At 32.6% G+C, this 22,151-nt stretch overlaps 1 protein-coding gene and 1 long non-coding RNA gene across 2 annotated transcripts; one reads left to right on the top strand and one right to left on the bottom strand.

Annotated features, from left to right (window-relative positions):
• The first annotated feature begins 15,066 nt into the window (after window positions 1–15,066).
• On the top strand, window positions 15,067–15,525 carry LOC130903313 (uncharacterized). Its single transcript, XM_057815417.1, has one exon. The coding sequence runs from the start codon at window positions 15,067–15,069 to the stop codon at window positions 15,523–15,525; it is 459 nt and encodes a 152-aa protein (XP_057671400.1).
• A 5,963-nt stretch (window positions 15,526–21,488) lies between these two features.
• Window positions 21,489–21,816, bottom strand: LOC130903311 (uncharacterized). The gene is made up of 2 exons (XR_009060685.1): window positions 21,604–21,816; window positions 21,489–21,547 (listed from the first exon to the last, which is right to left on the bottom strand). It is a non-coding gene; the product is annotated as an uncharacterized LOC130903311 (long non-coding RNA).
• Window positions 21,817–22,151: the final 335 nt, after the last annotated feature.

The raw sequence follows: 22,151 nt of genomic DNA on the forward strand, positions 1-22,151 counted from the left end.
GACTTTAAGAATAAGTTCGAGTAAGAGGTGAGAATGCTTATCATTTGAACTGAACTTGAATGTTACAATCATACATAATTTCGAATTGTATAGGTATGAAGAAATTGAAAATGGAACTGAAGATACCTACAATATTAAACTCAAACCTGAATGTATGCAATTATGGAATGAACGTTTGATTGGATTGCACAGTGACAAATTGACAAATGTAAAAGAAGCATTAAGAAAACGAATGGCAATACCAATACTGACAACTCCACATCAGATAATACTTTGAATGGCTAATGAAGATGCTAATAGAAAACAAAATGGGGAAAGTGAATTGAATAATAGAGGTAAATATTTAATTACAATAAATATATGTAAAAACTTATGATATACATGTTGTTTGGTTGATTGTACAATGAATCGACACTGAGAACATACACACAGCTGCCGAAAATTTGTTGAATGAACATATTACAAAAGTAAAAGTGCTTAAAAGATACTATGAAGGTAAGAAGAATACTCACATTGAGAAATCCAAGACATGTACTACTATTACAACACTCACTATTACACTGCCTGGCGCCTGTTTCTATGTTCTCCGTTAGTCTCTATGTGTTTTGTACAAATCAAAAAAATATTACCGAGTATAATTTGATTTAAGATCGTCAGTTGATTGAATTAGTAAACTCACTCTCTACTCAATAACAACATTCTGAGGGCTAATGTAAAAGGCTTTTCTGTTCTATTTTTAGCGTGATGGGTAATGGGATGGTTAAAAAATGTTTTTGATGAATTTAAATTTGAAAAATCTGTCCCCACTTTCATGAATAAATTCGACGCATTTTTTCATTAAATTAGTTTTTCGCTACCACAAAGTCCTTGCAAAATGAAGTACCCAAGGCCCCTTGCTTCGGGTAATTCATCAGTATTCATGTTTGTTTCCTGTTTCTTTTTTATTGGAACTTCAATACCAGTGACAACGTTAGAACATTCTTCTTGTTGGTTACAAGAGTTAGTTTATTCTTAGAAGCACTTAAAGTTTCAAATGAGTGTAATAATTCAATTTAGGAAAATTTAGATGAAGCGGCTCTTTCAGACATCGTTGTAAAGTACAAAATATGCAATAAATATGCATGTCGATGAGTATGATTTACACAATCTAAATGCTTTTAAGAGGTTGGCAATATCTAATACTAATGAATGAATCACCTCTTCCCAAATAGTATTTACAAAGCCAGATCGATAAGTCCACTTTTTGAATTTCCCGCCTGCCAACTGAAATAGCAACACTGCACATATCAATATGCGGTGTTGTTTGATTACTATATCTATACACCAAAAAATTGCTAACAATAATTTATAAACATTTTTCTTCAAAACAATTAGAAAACACAATTAAGATTTTTACTTCACCAAAGAGTTTGTGATAACCTTTTCAGAATGTAAATAAATGATTCTGTGAATGTAAAACGATCGGTTAAACTTACATTCTGGTCCACATTTCTTACAAGCATATTTTAATCATTCTCCAAAGCAACCATGGCATCTTAAATTCAAGTAGTCACAAAAATCTATTTCTAATTTATTTTCATAAGATTAATCTTTTTCTTAAAAGCGTCTTGTAAGATTTTTCAGTTTGTGGTTTTGTTGTAAGTGAATATAGATATATTTTCGAGATCAAATCTTACTTTCTTCTTTTTTGGAGGGCTAACGTTTTCATTCAGTGCTCTGACTAACACTGGATATTGACGGTATTGCGGAATTATACTGATACATCTTAACTAGACATGATTTTTTCCTTGGAGGTTTATCGTTATTTTCCTAAATAAAAATATTTTCAAGACCAAGAAAATAATTTTGATGAAAAAGTTTATGAAAATATATAAGCTAGGCAACATCGCTATGTATCTGTATTCGTTTGCGATAAAATGGCTGCCTTTGTTCACTAAAAACTGAGAAAGCATTTTGAATAGATTTGTTGGAGTGAAATATTTTTGAGTGTTTAGATATTGTTCAAGTGACGTATTAGTCTTAGTTTTAATTTTTAGAAAAGCTTTTTATATTTCCCTATTCCAGTCATATGGTTAAATTAGTTACTTACAAAACTCTACAGAATAGGATACTCAAAAATTGTATATTCTTTTTCTGTTCAAGGTCAAATACCTTTAACTTGATAGTTAATCTGTAGTTTTGTCGTTTTTCAGTTTTATGGAAAAAATAGATTAGATAGTTACATATTTTTATCGTATTCCTACGTCACATCGTTGTGAAGAAGTGATTCATGAGTAAAAATGCAAATAAAATTTGAAAACTTTATTTTTTTGGCCAGCTTATATAATACCAACAAAATACTTCATCAAATTAAAAACAAACAATATTATCACCTTTGCATAAAAATGTACCAACTCAATACTCAACGAAAAGTATATCAATCAGTTGTTCTACAGTTTAGAGACTAGGTACCTAATCATTATAATTACCTAATTATAAAATAATCTTTCTGGCTTTCTGAGTGGCAAATTTATCAATACTTTTAGAAGCACTTAAAGTTTCAGGTGAGTGAAATAATTAAATTTCTAAAAATTTGGATGAAGCGGATCTTTCAGACTGATGTAAACTACAAAATCAGCAATAAGTATGCATTAACAACATTTTTCCAACAGACAATAAATACCTTTCAGATGTTAAGTCTAAACACTGCTAAGAAGTACCCGGTTTAATATCCCCAAATTTAACATAACTTTTTGACGGAAAGCAATATTCTTTGTAAATAAGCTAATTCTTTTATCAATTACACATTCTTTTTCAAAAAATATTTTTTCAGGATTTTCTTCCATTGAAAATTGTCTGCTTTGAAATGAGATCCACAAATATAAACTTCTTCTGGTAAATCTTTTTCCTGTATTTTCAATGCATCTAGCTACTTTTGTCTTTGCTCTACATTCGTACGAAATCTACAATTTTATATTGTAAAAAGTTATCGATTTATCAACAAATAAGTTTGCGTTACTCCACTGATACTCCCCTATGGAATGAAAAAAAAATAAGAACTAATATGTCACTCGAAAAATATCTAAACACTCAAACAAAGGCAGCCATTTTATCGCAAACGAATAAAGATACATAAGATGTCTCGGTATAATTCCTCAATACCGCTAATATCCAGTGGAGTCAGAGCATTACATGAAAACTTTAGTCCTCCAATTCTATATCCACTTACAACTAAACCACAAACTGAAAAATCTCACAAGATGCTTTCAAGAAAAAGATTAATCCGATTTAAATCCGTCAGACCTACAGCATCCAGTCAAAATTATCCTCAAACTGATAAAAATAGAGAAAGATCATGGCGACTTGATACCGCAATTTTACCGACATCGAATTAGTGTAAGACACTGATTAAAATAAATAAAAAAAACCATTTCGATATGGTTCGGCAAGTCTATCGCCATCCAGAGACACTAGTGTACAAATTGCAGAAAAATAACGATATTCTTCCACGAAGAACATCAATCCCGTTTGACGCGGCAATGCCGTCATCATCTTATGAAAATAAATTAGAAATGGTTTTTTGTGACTGCTTGAATTTAAGATGTCATGGTTGCTTTGGAGAATGCTTAAAATGTGCTTCTAAGAAATGTGGACCAGAATCTAAGTTTAATCGACCGTTTTACATTAACAGAATCATTCATTTACATTCTGAAAAGGTTATCACAAACCTTTTCATGAAGTAAAAATCTTAATTGTGTTTTTTAATTGTTATGAAGAAAAATGTTTACATATGTGTTTGACATTGAAGGTATGTAGACTATTCTTTCATATAAGACGTACATGAATTTTTTTATAAAAATAAATAAAGTTAATTCAGTTTTAATCAATATATTCAATGTTTATAAAAAAAGTTGTTTAAATAACTTAAGCAGTTTGAATAAATTATTGTTAGCAATTTTTTGGTATATAGATATAGTAATAAAACAACACTGCATATTGACATGTGCAGTGTTGCCGTTTCAGTTGGCAGGCGGGAAATTCAAAAATTGATGGACATATCGATCTGGCTTTGTAATTACTATTTGGGAAGAGATGATTCATTAATTAATATTAGATATTGTCAACCTCTTAAAAGCATTTAGATTCTGTAGATCATACTCATCAATATGCATATTTATTGCATATTCTGTATTTTACATCAGTCTGAAAGATCCGCTCCATCTATATTTTCCTAAATTGAATTATTATACTCATCTGAAACTTTTAGTGCTTCCAAGAGTGAGGACTCTCTTATAACCAATAAGAAAAATGTTCTAATAATGTCACTGATATTGAGGTTCCAATAAAAAATAAAAACAGGAAATAAACATGAATACTGATGAATTATCCGAAGCAAGGGTTACTTCATTTTGCAAGGACAAGGAAAAACTAATTTACTAAAAAAATGCCTTGAATTTATTCATGAAAGTGGGGACAGATTTTTAAAATTTAAATTCTTTAAAAACATTTTTCAACCATCCCATCACCAAAGAAAAGCTTTTTATATTTCTCGATCCTATCGTATGGTTCAATTAGTTATTAATGTTGCTCGATTTCGAGATAATGAAGGAGTTGAGCGGAAACAAAAATTAAAACAATACATATTTTCTACGAAAAGGATTTTAGGGATCTCAAATATTTGAGTTTATCTACTCGAAAGTAGCTTTTTCATAACTACGATGTTTTATATAAAAACACATGATTTGTTAGTATTTATTTAAGTGATACCAAAATTTAAATTGTCCACAGTAATCAGTACAAGATGAGTAATTATTGAACTTACCACTGAATTTGGAAGTTGTTCTAATTCAATCTGAGTAATGATAGATATGTAATCAAATTACATATTTTGTTCAATGCCTTTAGTGAGTTTACTAATTCAATCAACTGACGATCTTAAATGAAATTATACTCGGTAATATTTTTTTGGTTTGTACAAAACACATAGAGACTAACGGAGAACGTCGAAACAGGCGTCAGGCAGTGTGGTAATAGTAGTACATGTCTTGGATTTCTCAATGTGAATATTCTTCTTATCTTCATAGTATCTTTTAAGGACTTCTAGTTTTGTGATATGTTCATTCAACAAATTTTCGGCAGCTGTCTGTATGTCCTCAGTGTCGATTCATTGTACAATCAACCAATCAACATGTAAAGTACGAATCAACTAAGAAAATGCCACAGGCGTCATCAACTAGTTATCGTCTGCCTCACTTTAAAATATTCCCTCTCTGTCGCTTCAGACTGATATACCAGTGGCGTAGGTTCTTATTTCTTATTTACAAAAAAATATATTTTAAAGATTTAAACATATATTACAGTAGGATATTACTTAGTTATTACTATCTTATAGAAATAGCAACTGTTTATTGCATAGAGGTTTGGTGTGCATGGTATATTTATAATAAACGCAGTGTTTGCACGTGTTGAGTGTAATATTTTATGTATATCGTTAATTAAAAAAAAAAAAACATTATTCGCTATCAGAACATCCTAGTTAATCCTCTAATAAGCTATCAGTATCCTCGCTGTTTTTGTCTTCACTTTCTTCCGATGAACCCGTGTTTACTGTAAATATTAAGTGATCTAGAGTGTGGTCTAAGGTGTCCTCTTTTTGTATAAGGTCATTCTCATATTTTTTAACATGTTGGCAAATATTATACCACTCTTATTACCGATACCTCCTCAAATTTTTGCCTAGCGAGTGCCGTTGTATTGTGCGCAACTACCCAATTTTTTACTAACGCCCAGATTTTTTCGATCGGGTTTAGTTCTGGATGATAAGGAGGTAAACGTAGTACACGGTGCCCATGTTGTTGTAACAGTTCGTCTAGTTTGTACTTTATGGGGAAACGAAATTCATTTTCTTGAAAAATGCGGTATAGTTCCGGTTTTGTTAGTTTGGGGTCTGCTGGTAATCCATTTTTTGTTAGCCAGTTTAACATTTCTTCTTTTTTAGAAGCCGTCGTAATATGTTTTTTATTGGTACATTATGGTATGCTGCGTTGTCTATATCGAGGACGGACCTTTCAGGCAGATTCGGCAACAATTGCTTTTGAACCCATGTCATGAAATTTTGATTATTCATGTCTTTATGGTAATCACCAATTTATGTACCTGCAAAAACAAACAAGTATATAGTATATAGTAAGTATATTATAATTCTATTGGTATATGATAAGTAGGAGGTAAATGCTATGGTTAATCGCAATTTAAATGCAATTGTACAAAAAAATATTTTTTCTATTCTGGCTAAGCCTGGTCGACACTGGAATCTGAATTTAGATATTGACATTAATATTCATAATTTTCGGTATACGATATGCCGAAATATCGATATTTTAGCCATCACTAATTCTATTTTAAAAAATACAAGTATTCAAACTTACCTGATTTAAATATAAATTATCAGTTTTTTACGAATCCTTTTTCTCCACCAGCATGTATTATAATCAGCCGTTGGCCTTTAGAAATTGGCTTCTTCATTCCTTTTAGAGTCTCATCGTACCAGCCTCTGTCTTTAACATGGCTGCTGTGTATGTAAGTTTCATCAGTAAAACATATATTACGGCCTCTGGCGAGATACGATCCAGCTTTCTTTTTTTAGTGTTACGTATTTTTTTCGGCGATTGAAAAGATGTGCTTGGCCCTCTCCAATCAACTTATTGAACTTCTTTTGATATCTTCTGGAAAGTAGACCTTGACACCCCAGTAGCAGCTAGTACTCTTTCCCTGAAATATCACAAAATGTTAATATTCTAATTTAAAATATGACACTCAATAAGTAGGTGCCTATATAAAAATGTGTAAATTCTGCATTTCTTCAACCTACTTCTCTAATTAAATCTCGCTACATACCTGTAATTTTTTAAAGGAATAGTAACTCCTTCATCTGCCTCTTTTTTCATGAAATTAATAATATTTTGATTATGATTTATCGCGTATAATAAGACCTGTTTAACCATTTAATGTATATATTTAAATTATGTTGAGTGCGCTACTGAACTTGGCACATGCGCCTACCTAGAGTAACCGGGCTTGCGCAGAAGAAGACAGACATCAATCATCAAGGAGCCACGAGGCCAACAGCGTTTTTTGTTCAGGCACACAAAGCATTTGTACAATAAAGTGATAATCGAAACAAATCGTTTTATTGTGCTTCTCACATTGTATACAGTCCACTTTAAAACATTTTCAATCAAGATATCCAACCATTTTGGTCTCTTCGAGCGAATTTAGTGTAAAAGCAGCGGCAACAGTTCACGCTGATTCAACAATTCAAGTCAGTACTTACAACAATCAGACAATCACAGGCTGAAAAGTGTAGTGCAAATCATTTATTCTTCCAAACCGTAAGTTTGTTCCATTTTATCATCTGCATGCATAGGGATTTCAAATCATTAAAATCGATATTATTTCATTCTGAATCTCTATAAGTATTTTACTGCAAACTAGTTCATTTCATTTAGTCGGTTCTCACAAAACATCACAATGTTAGCAGGAGAAAATGAAGTAAATGTGTCAAAAGTAGATCAATCGAAATCGGACAAAACCGATATTTTGCTAGAGTTAAAAGAGCAACGCGATGTAGTTATCGAAAAGCTGAATAGGTTTATAAATTTCATTAAATGAGCCAACGAATCCGATTTATTAGAATTAGAATCACGTCTAGACCACGTATCGAGTATTTTCAACCATTTCGAACAAGTTCAGTCACGAACAGAATCGCTAGAAAAGTGTACAACTAATTCAGAATATCGTGAAACATTCGAAAACAGCTTCTTCAAAGCACAAGCCGGCGCTAAAAATAAAATTGTAGAGTTTCACAGCAACATACAAGCCAGAATAACAGCTAGTCATAATGTAGCTAGACAAAATAATTTGTTCAACAATAGTGTTACTGTAAATTCAAAAATTACACTGCCACCAATTGACTTACCTATCTTTGATGGCGATAAAAAAAAATGGGTATTTTTCATTCAAAGATTTCAGGCATTAGTTGACCAGAATCAGCAGTTATTCTGCTATAGAAAAGTTGTATTATTTACAGGGCCGACTTAAGGGTGAGGCAGAAAAATTAATTCAGCAACTTGAGTTGACAGATGAGAATTATTTAGTAGCTTTACGTATATTGCGAGAACGATTTGAAAACAAAAAAATTATTATAGACAAACATGTAGAAGAATTATTTAACATGCCAGTAATTACTAAGGAATCAGCTCATTTTTTAAGAAATTTAACTGACACATTCAAACAACTAATTACTTCACTCAAAGCTCTAGGTGAACCAACTGATTCGTGGGATCGCCTATTAATTCAACTATTAAAAATTAAACTAGACGCACGTACTAGGGAACGTTGGCATGAACATTTACATTTACAAAATAAAAGAGAACCTCCACCATTGTCAGAATTTCTCGACTTTTTAGTAAATCGTTGTGAATATTTAGAAAGCAAAGAAAAAACTGATAATCAGCAAACCATGTTAAAATCTAACTATTATAATCACACGCACAAAAATGCAAATAACAGTATAATTCTAAATATCCCTCACGAGGTGAAGGTCAAACAATCACATGTGCCGTCACGCAGGCGCAATGCGCTTATTGCAAAGATCAAGATCATTACATTTATTCATGTAAAAAATTCCTTAAGTTACCAAGTTCAACGCGACAAAACGAGTTAATTAAACTAAAATTATGCTTTAATTGTCTCAGAGGTGATCATAGGTCAGATTCTTGCACTCGTGGAACCTGCAAGGTTTGTCAAAAGAAACAAAACACACTAATTCATCGAGACTACATTCAAACACAAAATCACAGCAATCCTTCATTAGCCACAAACACACATTTGGCAATTGAAAATAAACAAAACACAGACGCACCTCAAGAAACTATCCAACTCTCATCAATCACACATCATCTAAATAATAAAAAACAAAATGTTCTTCCCCAGGTAGCAAGGTCACGTGAAAATGACGTCGGAATCTGGTCATGAGATGACTAGTAATGACCAGTTCAATGACGTGAATATAACGTGAAAATGACCTCCTAATGTCTCGGACCAACGACGTCATTTATATCACATGATTTACACGTCACATAAGACGTGATTTTTAATTGTTGTATGACGTGATTATGGCGTCTACTACTACGTCAATTTGTCCCAGTTTAAAAAATGTTTAATAGGCTTCAATTTGTTTTAATAAAGAAAAAGACTTTACATGTACATAGGAAAGGGAGCACACCTATAAAAATAAACCAAAATATTATTTTGATAAAATTTATTTATCAATAGCATGAAAAACATGATATAACTGCAAAAGAAACTTAAAATTCCAGTTTTCATAACACAAATTAACAATGTATTGTAATATCTGTTCAAATTAGAAATACTGAATAGTATATGGTTTATTTATTATGAAAGTAATATTTTAAAATGTCAAAACGTCCTGTGAAACAAATGACTGCTCTATTTGCATGAAAAATTGGAAAAAAGAACCTAAAATTGGCTATGAATAATAGGCATTGCCATTAGAGAACCCCTTAATTCAAGAACAATACATTTGGCAGTTATTTTCCCAACAGGCCATATTTTGAGATCTGTGAGATTTTCAACTATGAAAATATTTAAATTGCTGGAAGGATATGGATATGTATATAAGTCTGAATAGCCGAGAAACTCTTTGCCAATAAGATATATTTGACTGTCAGCAGATTTTACTATATTATGAATTTCAACTATTTTATTCCCAATTAAAACATAACTATCCGCCTTAGAATGATTACATGCTGATAATGTTATGCCTGGTAATCTCAATTTATGAAACTGTTGATTCCATTTCAAATTTTCGTCAAAAATAAGTGGTCCCAATGTATGTTTACTTTCCAATTTATACGTAATATTAGATACTGGCTGTGAAATTAAAAAATCCTTTTCAACAAGTCGTCGATGAACTTGTTGTAGGGGATTGGTTGGAGATTTTATTAATGATTTTCAAACGGAAAAGTCGAAAAATTGTCCAATTTGCCTAATAAATCTACATCATCACAAAGATGTGACATTAAGTGTACATTATAAACCATGAACTTCAAACCATACAAAGATTTTGAATGTTTGATAAATACATTTATGATATTTCTCACAAAAGGGATTTTAAATTTTTCAATATGGCTCTGTGATAACAATATTGAAACAGAAAAATGAAGAGCAAGAAAGTTTTCATATATAGCTAAATCCACAATATCTTTAAGAACCGAAGGACATAAGTACACTAAAAACATTCTATATTCAGTAGCTTTCCAATAATTTAGTTCATTAAGCGAACGGGGTTTTCGATTGAATTCTACTGGTATCATATTTTTAAGGTTGAGCAATCGTTCTGAAATCATTTTAACTCTCTGATGTTGTAATCTAACCTTCAAGGATCCTGCAATCCAAGTATTCAGTAACTTTCTAACTACTCCTAAGCAAATGTTGTGCATGTAGTCAATCGGAAAACTACTAATTAGATCAATTGGTAATTCATGAAAACTAGTCTGCGAGATATGATGCTCATCATCCAATTGTAAGCGAAAAGATTCATTCGTGCGTTTCTGACCATTTAAACCATTGAAAACTACCTTGTGTTTATAATATTCTCCGTGAATTGTGCATCTATCACAAGAGGAATATACTGAGTGGAATTTAGTGCCTTTTAGATAGGCCCTTGCAGGTGCATCACAAACAAAACTATGTACCTCTAATGTGAAGTGTTTGTTACAAATAACAAAACCATTTTGCAATAAATCTTTCAATTCTACTATGAATGGATGAAGAAATGTATTTAAAGGATGTGGTTTATTTTTTCCACAAAAGATGGAAATTGCAAAAGGTCTACTACCAGAAATATTTTTTATTAATCCCAAAATAGGCCAAAACTGCATTTTTGAACTTTTGAAGAGTGGAATGCCATCAACATTAAAACTAATTTGAATTTTGTCTACACAAGTATCATTTGAAATAAGCTTAGAAAGAGCACTCCTCAATCCAAAATAACAGAACTGACCAGATTCTATATCAACAATTGGTGTAAATTTTGGGGTTGATAACAAGGTACGACTGTCTAAAGGAAGTTCAGGGTGGTAAGGATGAAGCAAATGAAGTAGGTGTGTCAAAGCAGAAAGTGAAATTTTATGTTTTATAGCCCATTCAGCCAAATCATTAGCAATAGAAGTTTCTGTGCATAATGAATCATTGTTATCAGAACTGATTGATTTATCAACTTTAACAGATGATGTACTAGTACTAGTACTACTAGTGTTGCTGCTAATAGTATCATTGAAGAAAAAGCAGTCATTTGTTTCATCAACATTTTCTGCACCCCGTCCAGGGTTAACAGAGGTTCTTGACTTATATTGAAATTCTTGTTTGGTCGCTTGTAAAGCCCTTCTACACTTTTGTCTTGAACCAACCAATTCTTTCAACTTACGTTTTGACATTTTTAAAAATAAAAATATATGCTAATAATTCATAAAAAGTAGTTGATAATACAATCAAACCAGAGCACCAGCATTTCTTTTTTGCTCACGTTGTTTGGCATGTTTTAGCCATATTTTGATAGCATTTTCCACATCTGCTTGAGAGGTCAAGGGAGTTTTGATTTGTATGGCACCTGTAACGAAATAAATGAGTGGTTATTTAATGAGAATTATCCCTGCCGCAGAAATAAAAAAATAGTATTATTCTATTATGCTTTATGAAGGACGAATTTAGGCAGTACCACACAAAAACAACGAATAGTACTTACGAATGATGACAGATTTCACTAAAGTGTTGGAAAATGGCACTTTATTGTTTCTCTGCCCAGCAAAATTATACAATTTGGCCAAACTGTTGGTCAAGAGTAGTCTCATGATTCTATTAACATGAGCTGTGGTGCCATTTACTCCAATTGAGGAAAGGTAGGATGCCTAAAGCAAAAAATAAAACTACTATAATAGACCTCCATAATAAAACTATCACAAAATTCTATTTTAGAGTAAGTACAATAAATATTTAGATTACAATTACACTTAAATCAATGGGAGATGTCTAATTCTTAATTCACTTTTAATGAAATTCTATGTAAAAAGTACTTACCAAATCATTAAATTTTTCTTCGGATTTCAAATATTGTTCCAAATTTTCAAACCTCCTTTGATCGTTTATTGGAAACTGCACGGGTATGTCATTGGGTAGACTAGCAACTACTGAACTTCGAGAGTTTTTTAAAAGAGTCTTTACTTCCTTGACCTCTTCTCTCAACTTTTTCAATTCCAGAAAAATTTTCTCTAAATCTATTATATATATATATATATATATAAAAAAAAATTATTCACAGTATTAAACAAATAAAAGAACCTACTTTTTGGATGAATTCTATCTGTATTCTCTTCAGACTGTATATTGGAAGTTGTTTGAATTGATTGCGAATGTGATCCCCCAGGTGTTTGAGAAAGCAATTCTGTACTTTGTCTAGTGGAAGTTGATGGAGATATTTGTGAATTTGGTTTCACAATCGGCCTAGAAGCTGACTTACCTAAAACAAAAGAAGAATTCTAATTTTTTATTATTTATTTTCAGTGTCAGATTGTACGCTTAGTATCTACGCTAACTGCGTAGAGCCCAGTTTGATCTCATACCTATTAATATCTATAAAAATATTTCATCCTCTTAAAAAATTATTTGTAAATAAAAAAAATAAGTTAGACATTATTTCGATTAAAGCTATTTTAAATAGAAACATATTTATAGAAAAGTGTACTTACCAGAGCCACTCACAGAAATATATTTTTGGAAAGATGGAGGCCTTATCAGATTTGATACTGTTTCTCCTTCACTTTCACTGTCACTCAAAATCCTTCTACTAACGAATTTTCTCCTAGTTCGCTCTCCCTCACAATCTGAAGTAAGGTTGTCCGAATTATATTCGCATTTCTTCAGTTTTTTTTGTGCCTTGTTGAGATCATCTGAAAAATTAAAAAACAAATATGTATAACAAATACCCAGAACCACACCACAACTCTTTAAAATTCTTTTGAAAATATAAACTTAATGAAACAAAACTAAATCACGCACCACATTCAAAAAATATTCTTTTTACTCCAGACAACTTCCAATTATGTTCATTTGGTTCTTCACATAGTGTGAGAGCCCTATTGAAAGCAGCACTCGTTCTGTATGGTGGCCACAAAACATTCTGCTTCAAAGGGGTGAACCAGGAAGAATGAACCAAACCTATTAAACCATTTTCGGAAAATTCTACACCCACAAATGCAATTGTTACTATAAAACTACAAAATAAAGGTCAAAACTCATACCACTGCTAAATACCAAGTTAATAAAAATGCATAAAATCTACTTCTATTTGAGACAAACAAGGTAAATCATAGCACTACAAATATAGCCATTTAAGTCAATGTATGAAGTTAAGACATATGGTTTATTGAGTTTCTTCATCTATTTGAGCGCTAAAATTTTGGAGGCAATTTATTCAATCAATACCTCCAATTGGCTATTTCCCAATCATAAATGTTTCGCTTGAAACATGAAAATTATAACTGAATAAAATTAAGAATTGAGAAATTGAATTATTATTTTCGACCATACATGCCATAACCTTTAACCAGATATATTCAAATCAAAAAATATAAATAACTATAATAATTATTATACTTACCACAATGGAACAACAGAAAAACTAAAAACACTAATAGCAGCACCGCAGATCATCTAACTATTATTAAATAAAATATATATTCATAATAAAATATATAATCATAATAACCAAGCCGGTTTATGATTAATATAAAATGGTCGTTCGTTGTGGATGGCGGGTTGTCATCATCATGTTGGCTAGCGGCGCAAGCGCATACGCGTTACCTTAGTAGATCCCGCCAATTATTTTTATAGGAAGTTTCTTAAAAAAAATTATTTATAGATATTAGATAATATTATAGGTTTTGTTTAAATACCATATAAAAAGATCTCAATTTTTTTGGACTTAATAAATAAAAAAATGCTGGAATTTTCAGTGTCATGGTTGTTTATTATCGAAAATAGCCTCACAAAATAATTACATTAGTCACAAAATAAAACAAATGAAATATATCTGATTTTTTCAGATGAGTTATCACTAGATAGTCTCGTCATTATGACGTGACAAGATGTCGTGTTATACACGTCAATTATTTGACGTTATTATCACGTCGATTTTTGGTGGTCTCAGTGTTTTCGACCAGTGATCACCAAATGTTGACGTCATTATGACGTGCCCTTGCTAGCTGGGTCTTAGCACAGCGGCTGTATTCCTCAAAGACAAATCAGGCAATTTAATCAAAGCACGTGCATTGTTAGACTCGGGTTCTCAATCAAATCTAATAACCTCTGACCTTGCCCGAAAATTAAATATCGGTACTACCAAAATAAACTTACCAGTGATCGGTGTTAATCAGGTTACTACTAATATCACAGAGCAATTAAATATTGATATAATTTCAAGAGAAAACAATTCTTTTCAACAAAATGCTACATTTTTAGTTATAAACCAAATAGCGGGTAATATTCCAAACTTCAAAATCGATTGTCAACATTTAAATATACCGAAACGAAACACATTACTCTTGCGGATCCTGAATTCGATAAATCCGCCAAACTGGATATTCTCTTAGGCGCAGGTGTCTTTTGGGATATTTTAGCGGATGGGCAATTTAAGCTCGGCGACGGTAAACCGATACTTCAGAAAACATTATTTGGATGGGTCATATCGGGACCCATATATCAAAATTATTCAATTCAAAATAACAGTAGTAATACCATATCATGTAATTTAATCACAACTACGCTTGAAAACGCAATTGAGAAATTTTGGAAAATCGAGGAAACCAAGACGATAACAAAACCAAACGGACGATTGAAGAAAAACAATGCGAAGAACATTTCCTAAAAACAATTCAGCGGACCGAAACTGGCAGATTTCGTGCGACGTTGCCAGTTCGCGAAGGTGTAGGCGATTTGGGGAATTCGAAGATGAATGCGATTAAAAGGTTTCACAAATTAGAAAGTAAACTGATCAATGATACAGTCATACGTCAACAATATTCGGAGTTCATGAGGGAATATGAAAAACTCGGGCACATGACCAAGGTGCCGACGTGGGCAACGGAAGTGGATGGAAAGGGAGTTTTTTACCTACCACATCATGGTGTCGTGAAGGATAGTGCAACCACTAAACTACGAGTGGTGTTCGATGCATCCGCCAAAACAGGAAACGGTATTTCGTTGAATGATACGCTAATGGTGGGTCCTACAATACAGGAAGATCTTTTTGCTATCATCATTCGTTTTAGACAACACAATGTAGCAATGGTAGCGGACATAGAGAAGATGTACCGGCAGGTGGAAATTGTAGAAGAGCAACGTGATTTACAGCGAATTATGTGGCGTTCGGATCCAAACCTGCCTCTAGAAGTCTACACATTAAAATAATTTCAGAGTTTATTCATTTACAAAAGGAATTACCTATTTTGGCTACAATTAAAATTCCTTGACAAATAACAGTTCCCAAAGCCAATATTATTGAAATTCACACTTTCAGCGATGCATCTACTATCGCGTATGGTGCGTGTTCATACCTACGAACTGTAGATAACTCCGGACAATGCTCTGTACGTTTAATTTGTGCTAAATCAAGAGTAGCACCTTTAAAGGTTGTCACGTTGCCACGCTTGGAGCTAAACGCAGCTTTATTAGCAACGAATCTGACAGCTAAGCTCATGGAGGCTTTTACTTGTCGTATATCTAACATTTTTTATTATACTGATTCAACCATCGTTTTATCGTGGTTAAATACGGAACCCGCACTTTTAAAAACATTTGTAGCAAACCGCGTAGCGGACATACAAGGAAAATCCAAAATCGAAAATTGGCAACATGTAAAATCCGAACATAACGCGGCTGACATCATCTCGAGAGGATCACTACCCAGTCAGCTGCTCGAATGCGACATGTGGTGGAACGGGCCATTCTTTCTAAGCAATCCTAATCAACCGGTCACGAATAATAATTTTTTACCACTCAATGAATTACCAGAGGTAAAAAATTCCGCGTTAACACAAAATGTAATTATAGCTGATAGTACGATATTCGAGAGATATTCTAATTTCGACAAATTAAACAGAGTCATAGCGTGGATTTTACGATTTAAAGGTAACACATTACGTGCAAAACATGATAGAATATACGGTACAAAACTCACAGTGCACGAATTAAAACTGGCAAAACAAAGTATTATAAGGGCAACGCAATCAGTGCATTTTGCGGAAGAAATAAAATGTTTAATTAAAAATAAACCGCTAAACGCTCATTCAAAATTGTTAACTTTAAACCCATTTTTAGATAGCGATCATTTATTGCGGGTAGGGGGAGAATTGTCAATTCAAACTTTTCATTTGACAAAAAATTCCCTTACGTCATACCTCGTAATGGTCACGTCACGCGCCTTCTAATCGAAAGAGAGCATACATTATTATTACACGCTGGTGCTCAAGCAACTTTGGCCTCTTTCAGAAACAACTTTTGGCCATTGCGGGGTAAACGAATTGTCAAAAAGATTTTACATCAATGTATAACTTGCTTTCGAGTAAAGCCTCGCTCTTACAATGAAAAAATGGGAAACTTACCTAGCGTACGCTTCGCACAAGCTAGACCGTTTTTAAGCAGTGGCATCGATTACGCGGGGCCATTTTCGGTCAAGGAAGTTAAGCACAGAAATAGAAAATTTATAAAGGCATATTTGTGTATTTTTATTTGCATGACTACCAAGGCTGTGCATTTAGAGGTAGCAACTGATTTAACTGCAAATTCGTTTCTAAACGTCCTCAAAAGATTTGTTTCACGGCGCGGTCTATGCAGTGATATATATTCTGACAATAGGGGATGTTTCGTTGGAGCAAACAATGATTTGCGATCGTTCCTAAAAACATTAGAACAAGACAATTCATTTTCTACATTTTGTGACACACAAGGAATTCGGTGGCATTTTAACCCTGCGAACATCCCGCATATGGGTGGTTTGTGGGAATCGGCTGTGAAATCGGCCAAATATCATCTAAAAAGAGTGATAGGTCTAAACTGCTTGTCTTTGGAAGATTTTACCACCCTATGCATTCAGGTGGAGGCCACTCTTAATTCTAGACCTCTCATCCCATTAACCGATGATCCCAACGACCTTTGTCCTTTAACTCCCAGTCACTTTTTAATTGGCGACGTGTTGAAGGCCATACCTCAATCAAACGTTCAGCAAATACCAGTTAACAGGCTATCAACGTATCATGCACTGCAGCAAATGTATCATCATTATTGGCGACGTTGGTCTTCCGAATACGTCTCAACTTTGCAGCAACGTGTAAAGTGGAAAACTGCAAGTAAAGAACTTCTCAATATAGGAGCTCTCGCCTTATTGAAGGATAAGAATTCGCCGCCATTGTATTGGGCTTTAGCTCGCAATGTTAAGCTGCATCCAGGCAGCGATGGCATCACTAGAGTAGTTACCCTCCGTGCGAAGAATGGAATCCCGAGGAGGGCGGTGTCAGAAATTTGCGTCCTACCCATAGACGTTTAAAAAGTGTTTCTTAGTGATTGACATTTATTTTGACATTTTACTTTTAAGTTGTTTGAAAACAATATAAATTTCATAATTTTTTATATTATTTGTCGTTTGAAAGTCGAGCCTTTCAAGGAGGCCGGTATGTTTAACCATTTAATGTATATATTTAAATTATGTTGAGTGCGCTACTGAACTTGGCACATGCGCCTACCTAGAGTAACCGGGCTTGCGCAGAAGAAGACAGACATCAATCATCAAGGAGCCACGAGGCCAACAGCGTTTTTTGTTCAGGCACACAAAGCATTTGTACAATAAAGTGAAAATCGAAACAAATCGTTTTATTGTGCTTCTCACATTGTATACAGTCCACTTTAAAACATTTTCAATCAAGATATCCAACCAAGACCTTGCTTTCCAACTTTTTTTGCGGACATTATTAAAACGATTTTGTCCCTAATGTTCAAAAACAGCGCTATCTGTAGAATAAACTATGGCACAGACTAAAAAATAACACCGAACACAATAAATCACACTATCTACTGAACAACGAATAATACTAAATGCTGAATGTCCGATGTTCGTTCGGTTATGCATCTGACCATAAGCGCAAATTATTTATAATATTACCGTACTTTCCTTCCTAAGTAAAGGCTTGGCAATATCGAAGAGAGGCTCGGGATGGTAATAGATCCATGTATGGAGTGTAGAGAAGGAGTAACATCTCTTATGGACGGTACGTTTAAAATATGGTCTGAATTCTGTAGGGATAATACGTGGCGCTGATTGTACTATGAGATTGAGATCTGCAGTTAAACACTTACTATATCTGAAACTAGCTTCAGATTCTATAAACTAACGAAAACAGAATATTATGTAGGTGGTGAAAAGAATTAAAATTAAAATTTAAAAATATTAAAAAAATAGTAAAAAAATCATGGTGAAAACTTGTTGTATTTCTGGATGTATAAGTGGTTCTTTAAAAGATTGTGGTATTCGTTCATCTCAAAATATAAAACAAGCAAGTCTCTTTGGAATACCAAAGGTAAGTCATGTTTGAATCTCTTAGAAAGCAAAATTCATTCAAAATTGATATTTTTATATGACTATAACTATTATATTAGTTGCTAATGAAGTTCAATATTTTATTTTTATGAACCGAAATATTTTTTTTATTATTCTATTATTTTTATTGATCTAATTATATCGCTATAATTATTATATTAGTTACAAATAAAATTCAATATTTTATTTTAATCAACCAAAATGTTTTTTTTATACTATTTCATTATTGTTACATGATTCTACTTTTTTTTCATATTAGAATATATGTATTATCTAAACCAAATAAATAGCTAAATAATAAAGTTAATTTAACGAGATTCTGTTTTTCAAGCGAATACCCTCTATAATCAGCGCCACCTATTTTCCCATCAAAAATCAGCTCACATTTTTTAACCCAGAGATGTTCCTCCTTCTCTACACTCCATAGATCCATGGTTACGCGACGACTTACCTTCGAATTCTGATTTGGACCATGCGGCATTCGTGCAGCGTTGCGTCTATTTAGCACTTGCATTTCTATATGAAAAATACCGAACAATCGTAAAAAAACGCCAGTGTCACATAAATGGAATGGGCCTAAGAGAGAAGGAAATTATTGCGGACTTTGTCAGTTATGACGCGTCTGGCCTTTTCTTAGCTGATTTGTACTTTATACAATAAGTTTTTACATATATTTATTGTATTTAAATATTTGCCTCTATTATTCGAATCACTTCCCCATTTTGTTTTCTATTAGCATCTTGATTAGCCATTCGAAGTATTATCTGATGTGGAGTTGTCAGTATTGGTATTACCATTCGTTTTCTTAATGCTTCTTTTACACTTGTCAATTTGTCACTGTGCAATCCAATCAAACGAAGACTACGAAGAAGAAGAGGAGAAGCAAGAAGTAGAAGAAGAGAAGGAGGACGAAGTATAAGGAGAATAGCAGAAAAATACTTTTGAGTGGCGGTGTCGTGATTTTTAAAAAAATTTTCTATCGGAATTCAAATTTCCGTTCTAATTTTTGTAAAAATTTGTTAATTTTCTCAATAAAGTTTGTTGAAAAAATCCTATTTTTTAAATTTAAATAAATTTCAATAATAAATCATTTTTATGCCCCTTTCCGTCAATTTGATGCCCAATTCCATTTGGCACAAAAATTTCAAAAATATGACTTAATTTATTATTCAACTATCAAGCCGATAATTTTTCTTATGTCTCAAGTCTATCAATTTCAATAAATTCCAATAAAACAACTTGAAAATAGCAATTTTTTTTCGCGTAATTTCGATGCATAAATCAAAGATTCTCAACATTTTTTTAGAATATTGTTGTGTATCGTAAAAAGTATAGAAAAGAAAAACAGCAGTGAGCGAAGAATTACTTAAACTAAAAAAATTTGATTCTTGTATTTTCTAAAATTAATATTCATCATAATAGAAGAGTGATAGTAAATTGACCAAATTTCGACTGGGAAAATGTGAAAACCAACCTGGAAAAATCGGGAGCAGACGAGTACTTGATTTTCAATTTCTACTGAACACCTATTTCAAGAAAAGTTGTGGATGTAACGGATAAAAGTATGAACAACTGTTGACTCGTTTTTCCTGAATTCTCTGTATCTGAGTTAAGAAGCTATGTGCATATCTATGTACTCTGCTTGGAATTGAAGGTAAAGTTATTCCAAGTTTCTCAGACAGAACTAAGACACCGAATGAGAACTCTTACGACAGAATAGAGTGCAGGAAAGCACATTCATTACTTCCTCTACCTTCCGTTGAACTATCAAGAGCTTCTAGAAGAGCGGGGAATGCAGGAAGTTGTTTCATTGAGGTCAACACTGCTTCGAGCATTTCTATACACCTTGTTTTACACAGTGTCTTTGAAAACTAAATTTACCTGGCTCAATTCAATCGGAGATATGGAAAGTTGCTGTATACTGCAAGAAGTTACATCTTGGAAATTCCGGTTTGGACTTTCTTAATTATTCCACTCATTTTCATCTGCCATTATTGTGAAAAACTCTAGACTTTTTTCGATTCGATTTACTTCAGCGCGAATTCTGAAGCTAGATTTACTATAAAATTTCCTTGGACGAAACAACTCCCAGTTGCATCTATAATTTCATGTTCTATATGATACGTTTTGGACACAACATGAAACCATCATTTAATAATTGGAATAAGCTTAATTGAGGTACAATCTGCGAAACGGTTTTTGTTGACAAAAATCTTGAAGAAGCCTATGGATATTTAGCGTCAGTGTGTGAAGTAACTTTTCTTAATTTCATAACTTTCCCATTTTCTGAATAATTCTCGTATTCAATGGCAAACAGAAACATTATCTAAATAGTTTTAGTTTGAAAATAACTAGGTATAAGACATCAATCAATCCAAAATATACGTCGAATTCACTTTATTTACAATCCAAATTACAAATATAATGATATGAATATTCACTATCTATGGAAATTTAAATACCCGGATCTGATCGACGGTTATTGAACAAAGTCATAGAACATTCTAATCCCGGAGCTTTTGGCGAACATTATCTAATCAAAGTGTATTTCGAACTAGAGTTTCCATAAATAATCCAATTGTTTTATCCTAATTTCACAAAATCTGGTTACAATTGTGAGGAATCAGCGATCAATGTCCAATTTAGCGGAGAATCAATTGAACTACTCATATTATTGATTGTTATACTAATAGATGGAGTATTGTCAATATTCTCAGTAGTTCTAGAATCACTAATTTCATTTATTATTTATTCTGCGACTTTTTAATTTTTTTCTGTATCCTTATATTCTGCTTGATTGCGATTGGTTTTTTCTATCAGATCACCAGATGCAACATTTTCCTACAGACAAATTTAAAAATTACTATATTTAAAATTAAAATTTAAATTCATCTTACCTCTTCATTCGCAAATTTATCCTCAAAACCACTTGATGAAGGACTGGCTTTTCCACTACATTCAATTTGTGATTGCTCTTCTTCTAATATACTTTCCGTTGTTAAATTGATCATTAGAGCTGTACGCAATAGCAGAACATTGTAAAATAAAGTGTTACGACAAACCTGCTAATTTAAAGAAGACTACACTGTTCATATTCCTTTTATTATTCCAAGTCCAGATGATAATTTTGTTTTTTCTTTTGCTGTAAAAACGACATATTTTTTTATATAGCATATTTGTCTTCTGAGTAGAAAGGTAGAGGATTAAGTTTTAATAAACGAAAGACAAAGAGTTATTTTCTTCTATTTTTTTTTCAAAATGTATATATTTTGCATAGAATAAATCTTTTAATTTAATCATGACAACGTTAAGTTCTGTAGATAGAATTGGTCACAACATTACGCAGGCAAAACTCAAAGTTATAAAAGTTTTACATTTGTTTTTCTTATGACGGCGAAACGAGGAGATGGCCGAACCAGAATTTGTTGCGATTATCGAAAATTAA

This window comes from Diorhabda carinulata, unplaced genomic scaffold, assembly GCF_026250575.1.
Source record: "Diorhabda carinulata isolate Delta unplaced genomic scaffold, icDioCari1.1 Dcau_26, whole genome shotgun sequence".
In the NCBI taxonomy this organism is placed as follows: domain Eukaryota; kingdom Metazoa; phylum Arthropoda; class Insecta; order Coleoptera; family Chrysomelidae; genus Diorhabda; species Diorhabda carinulata.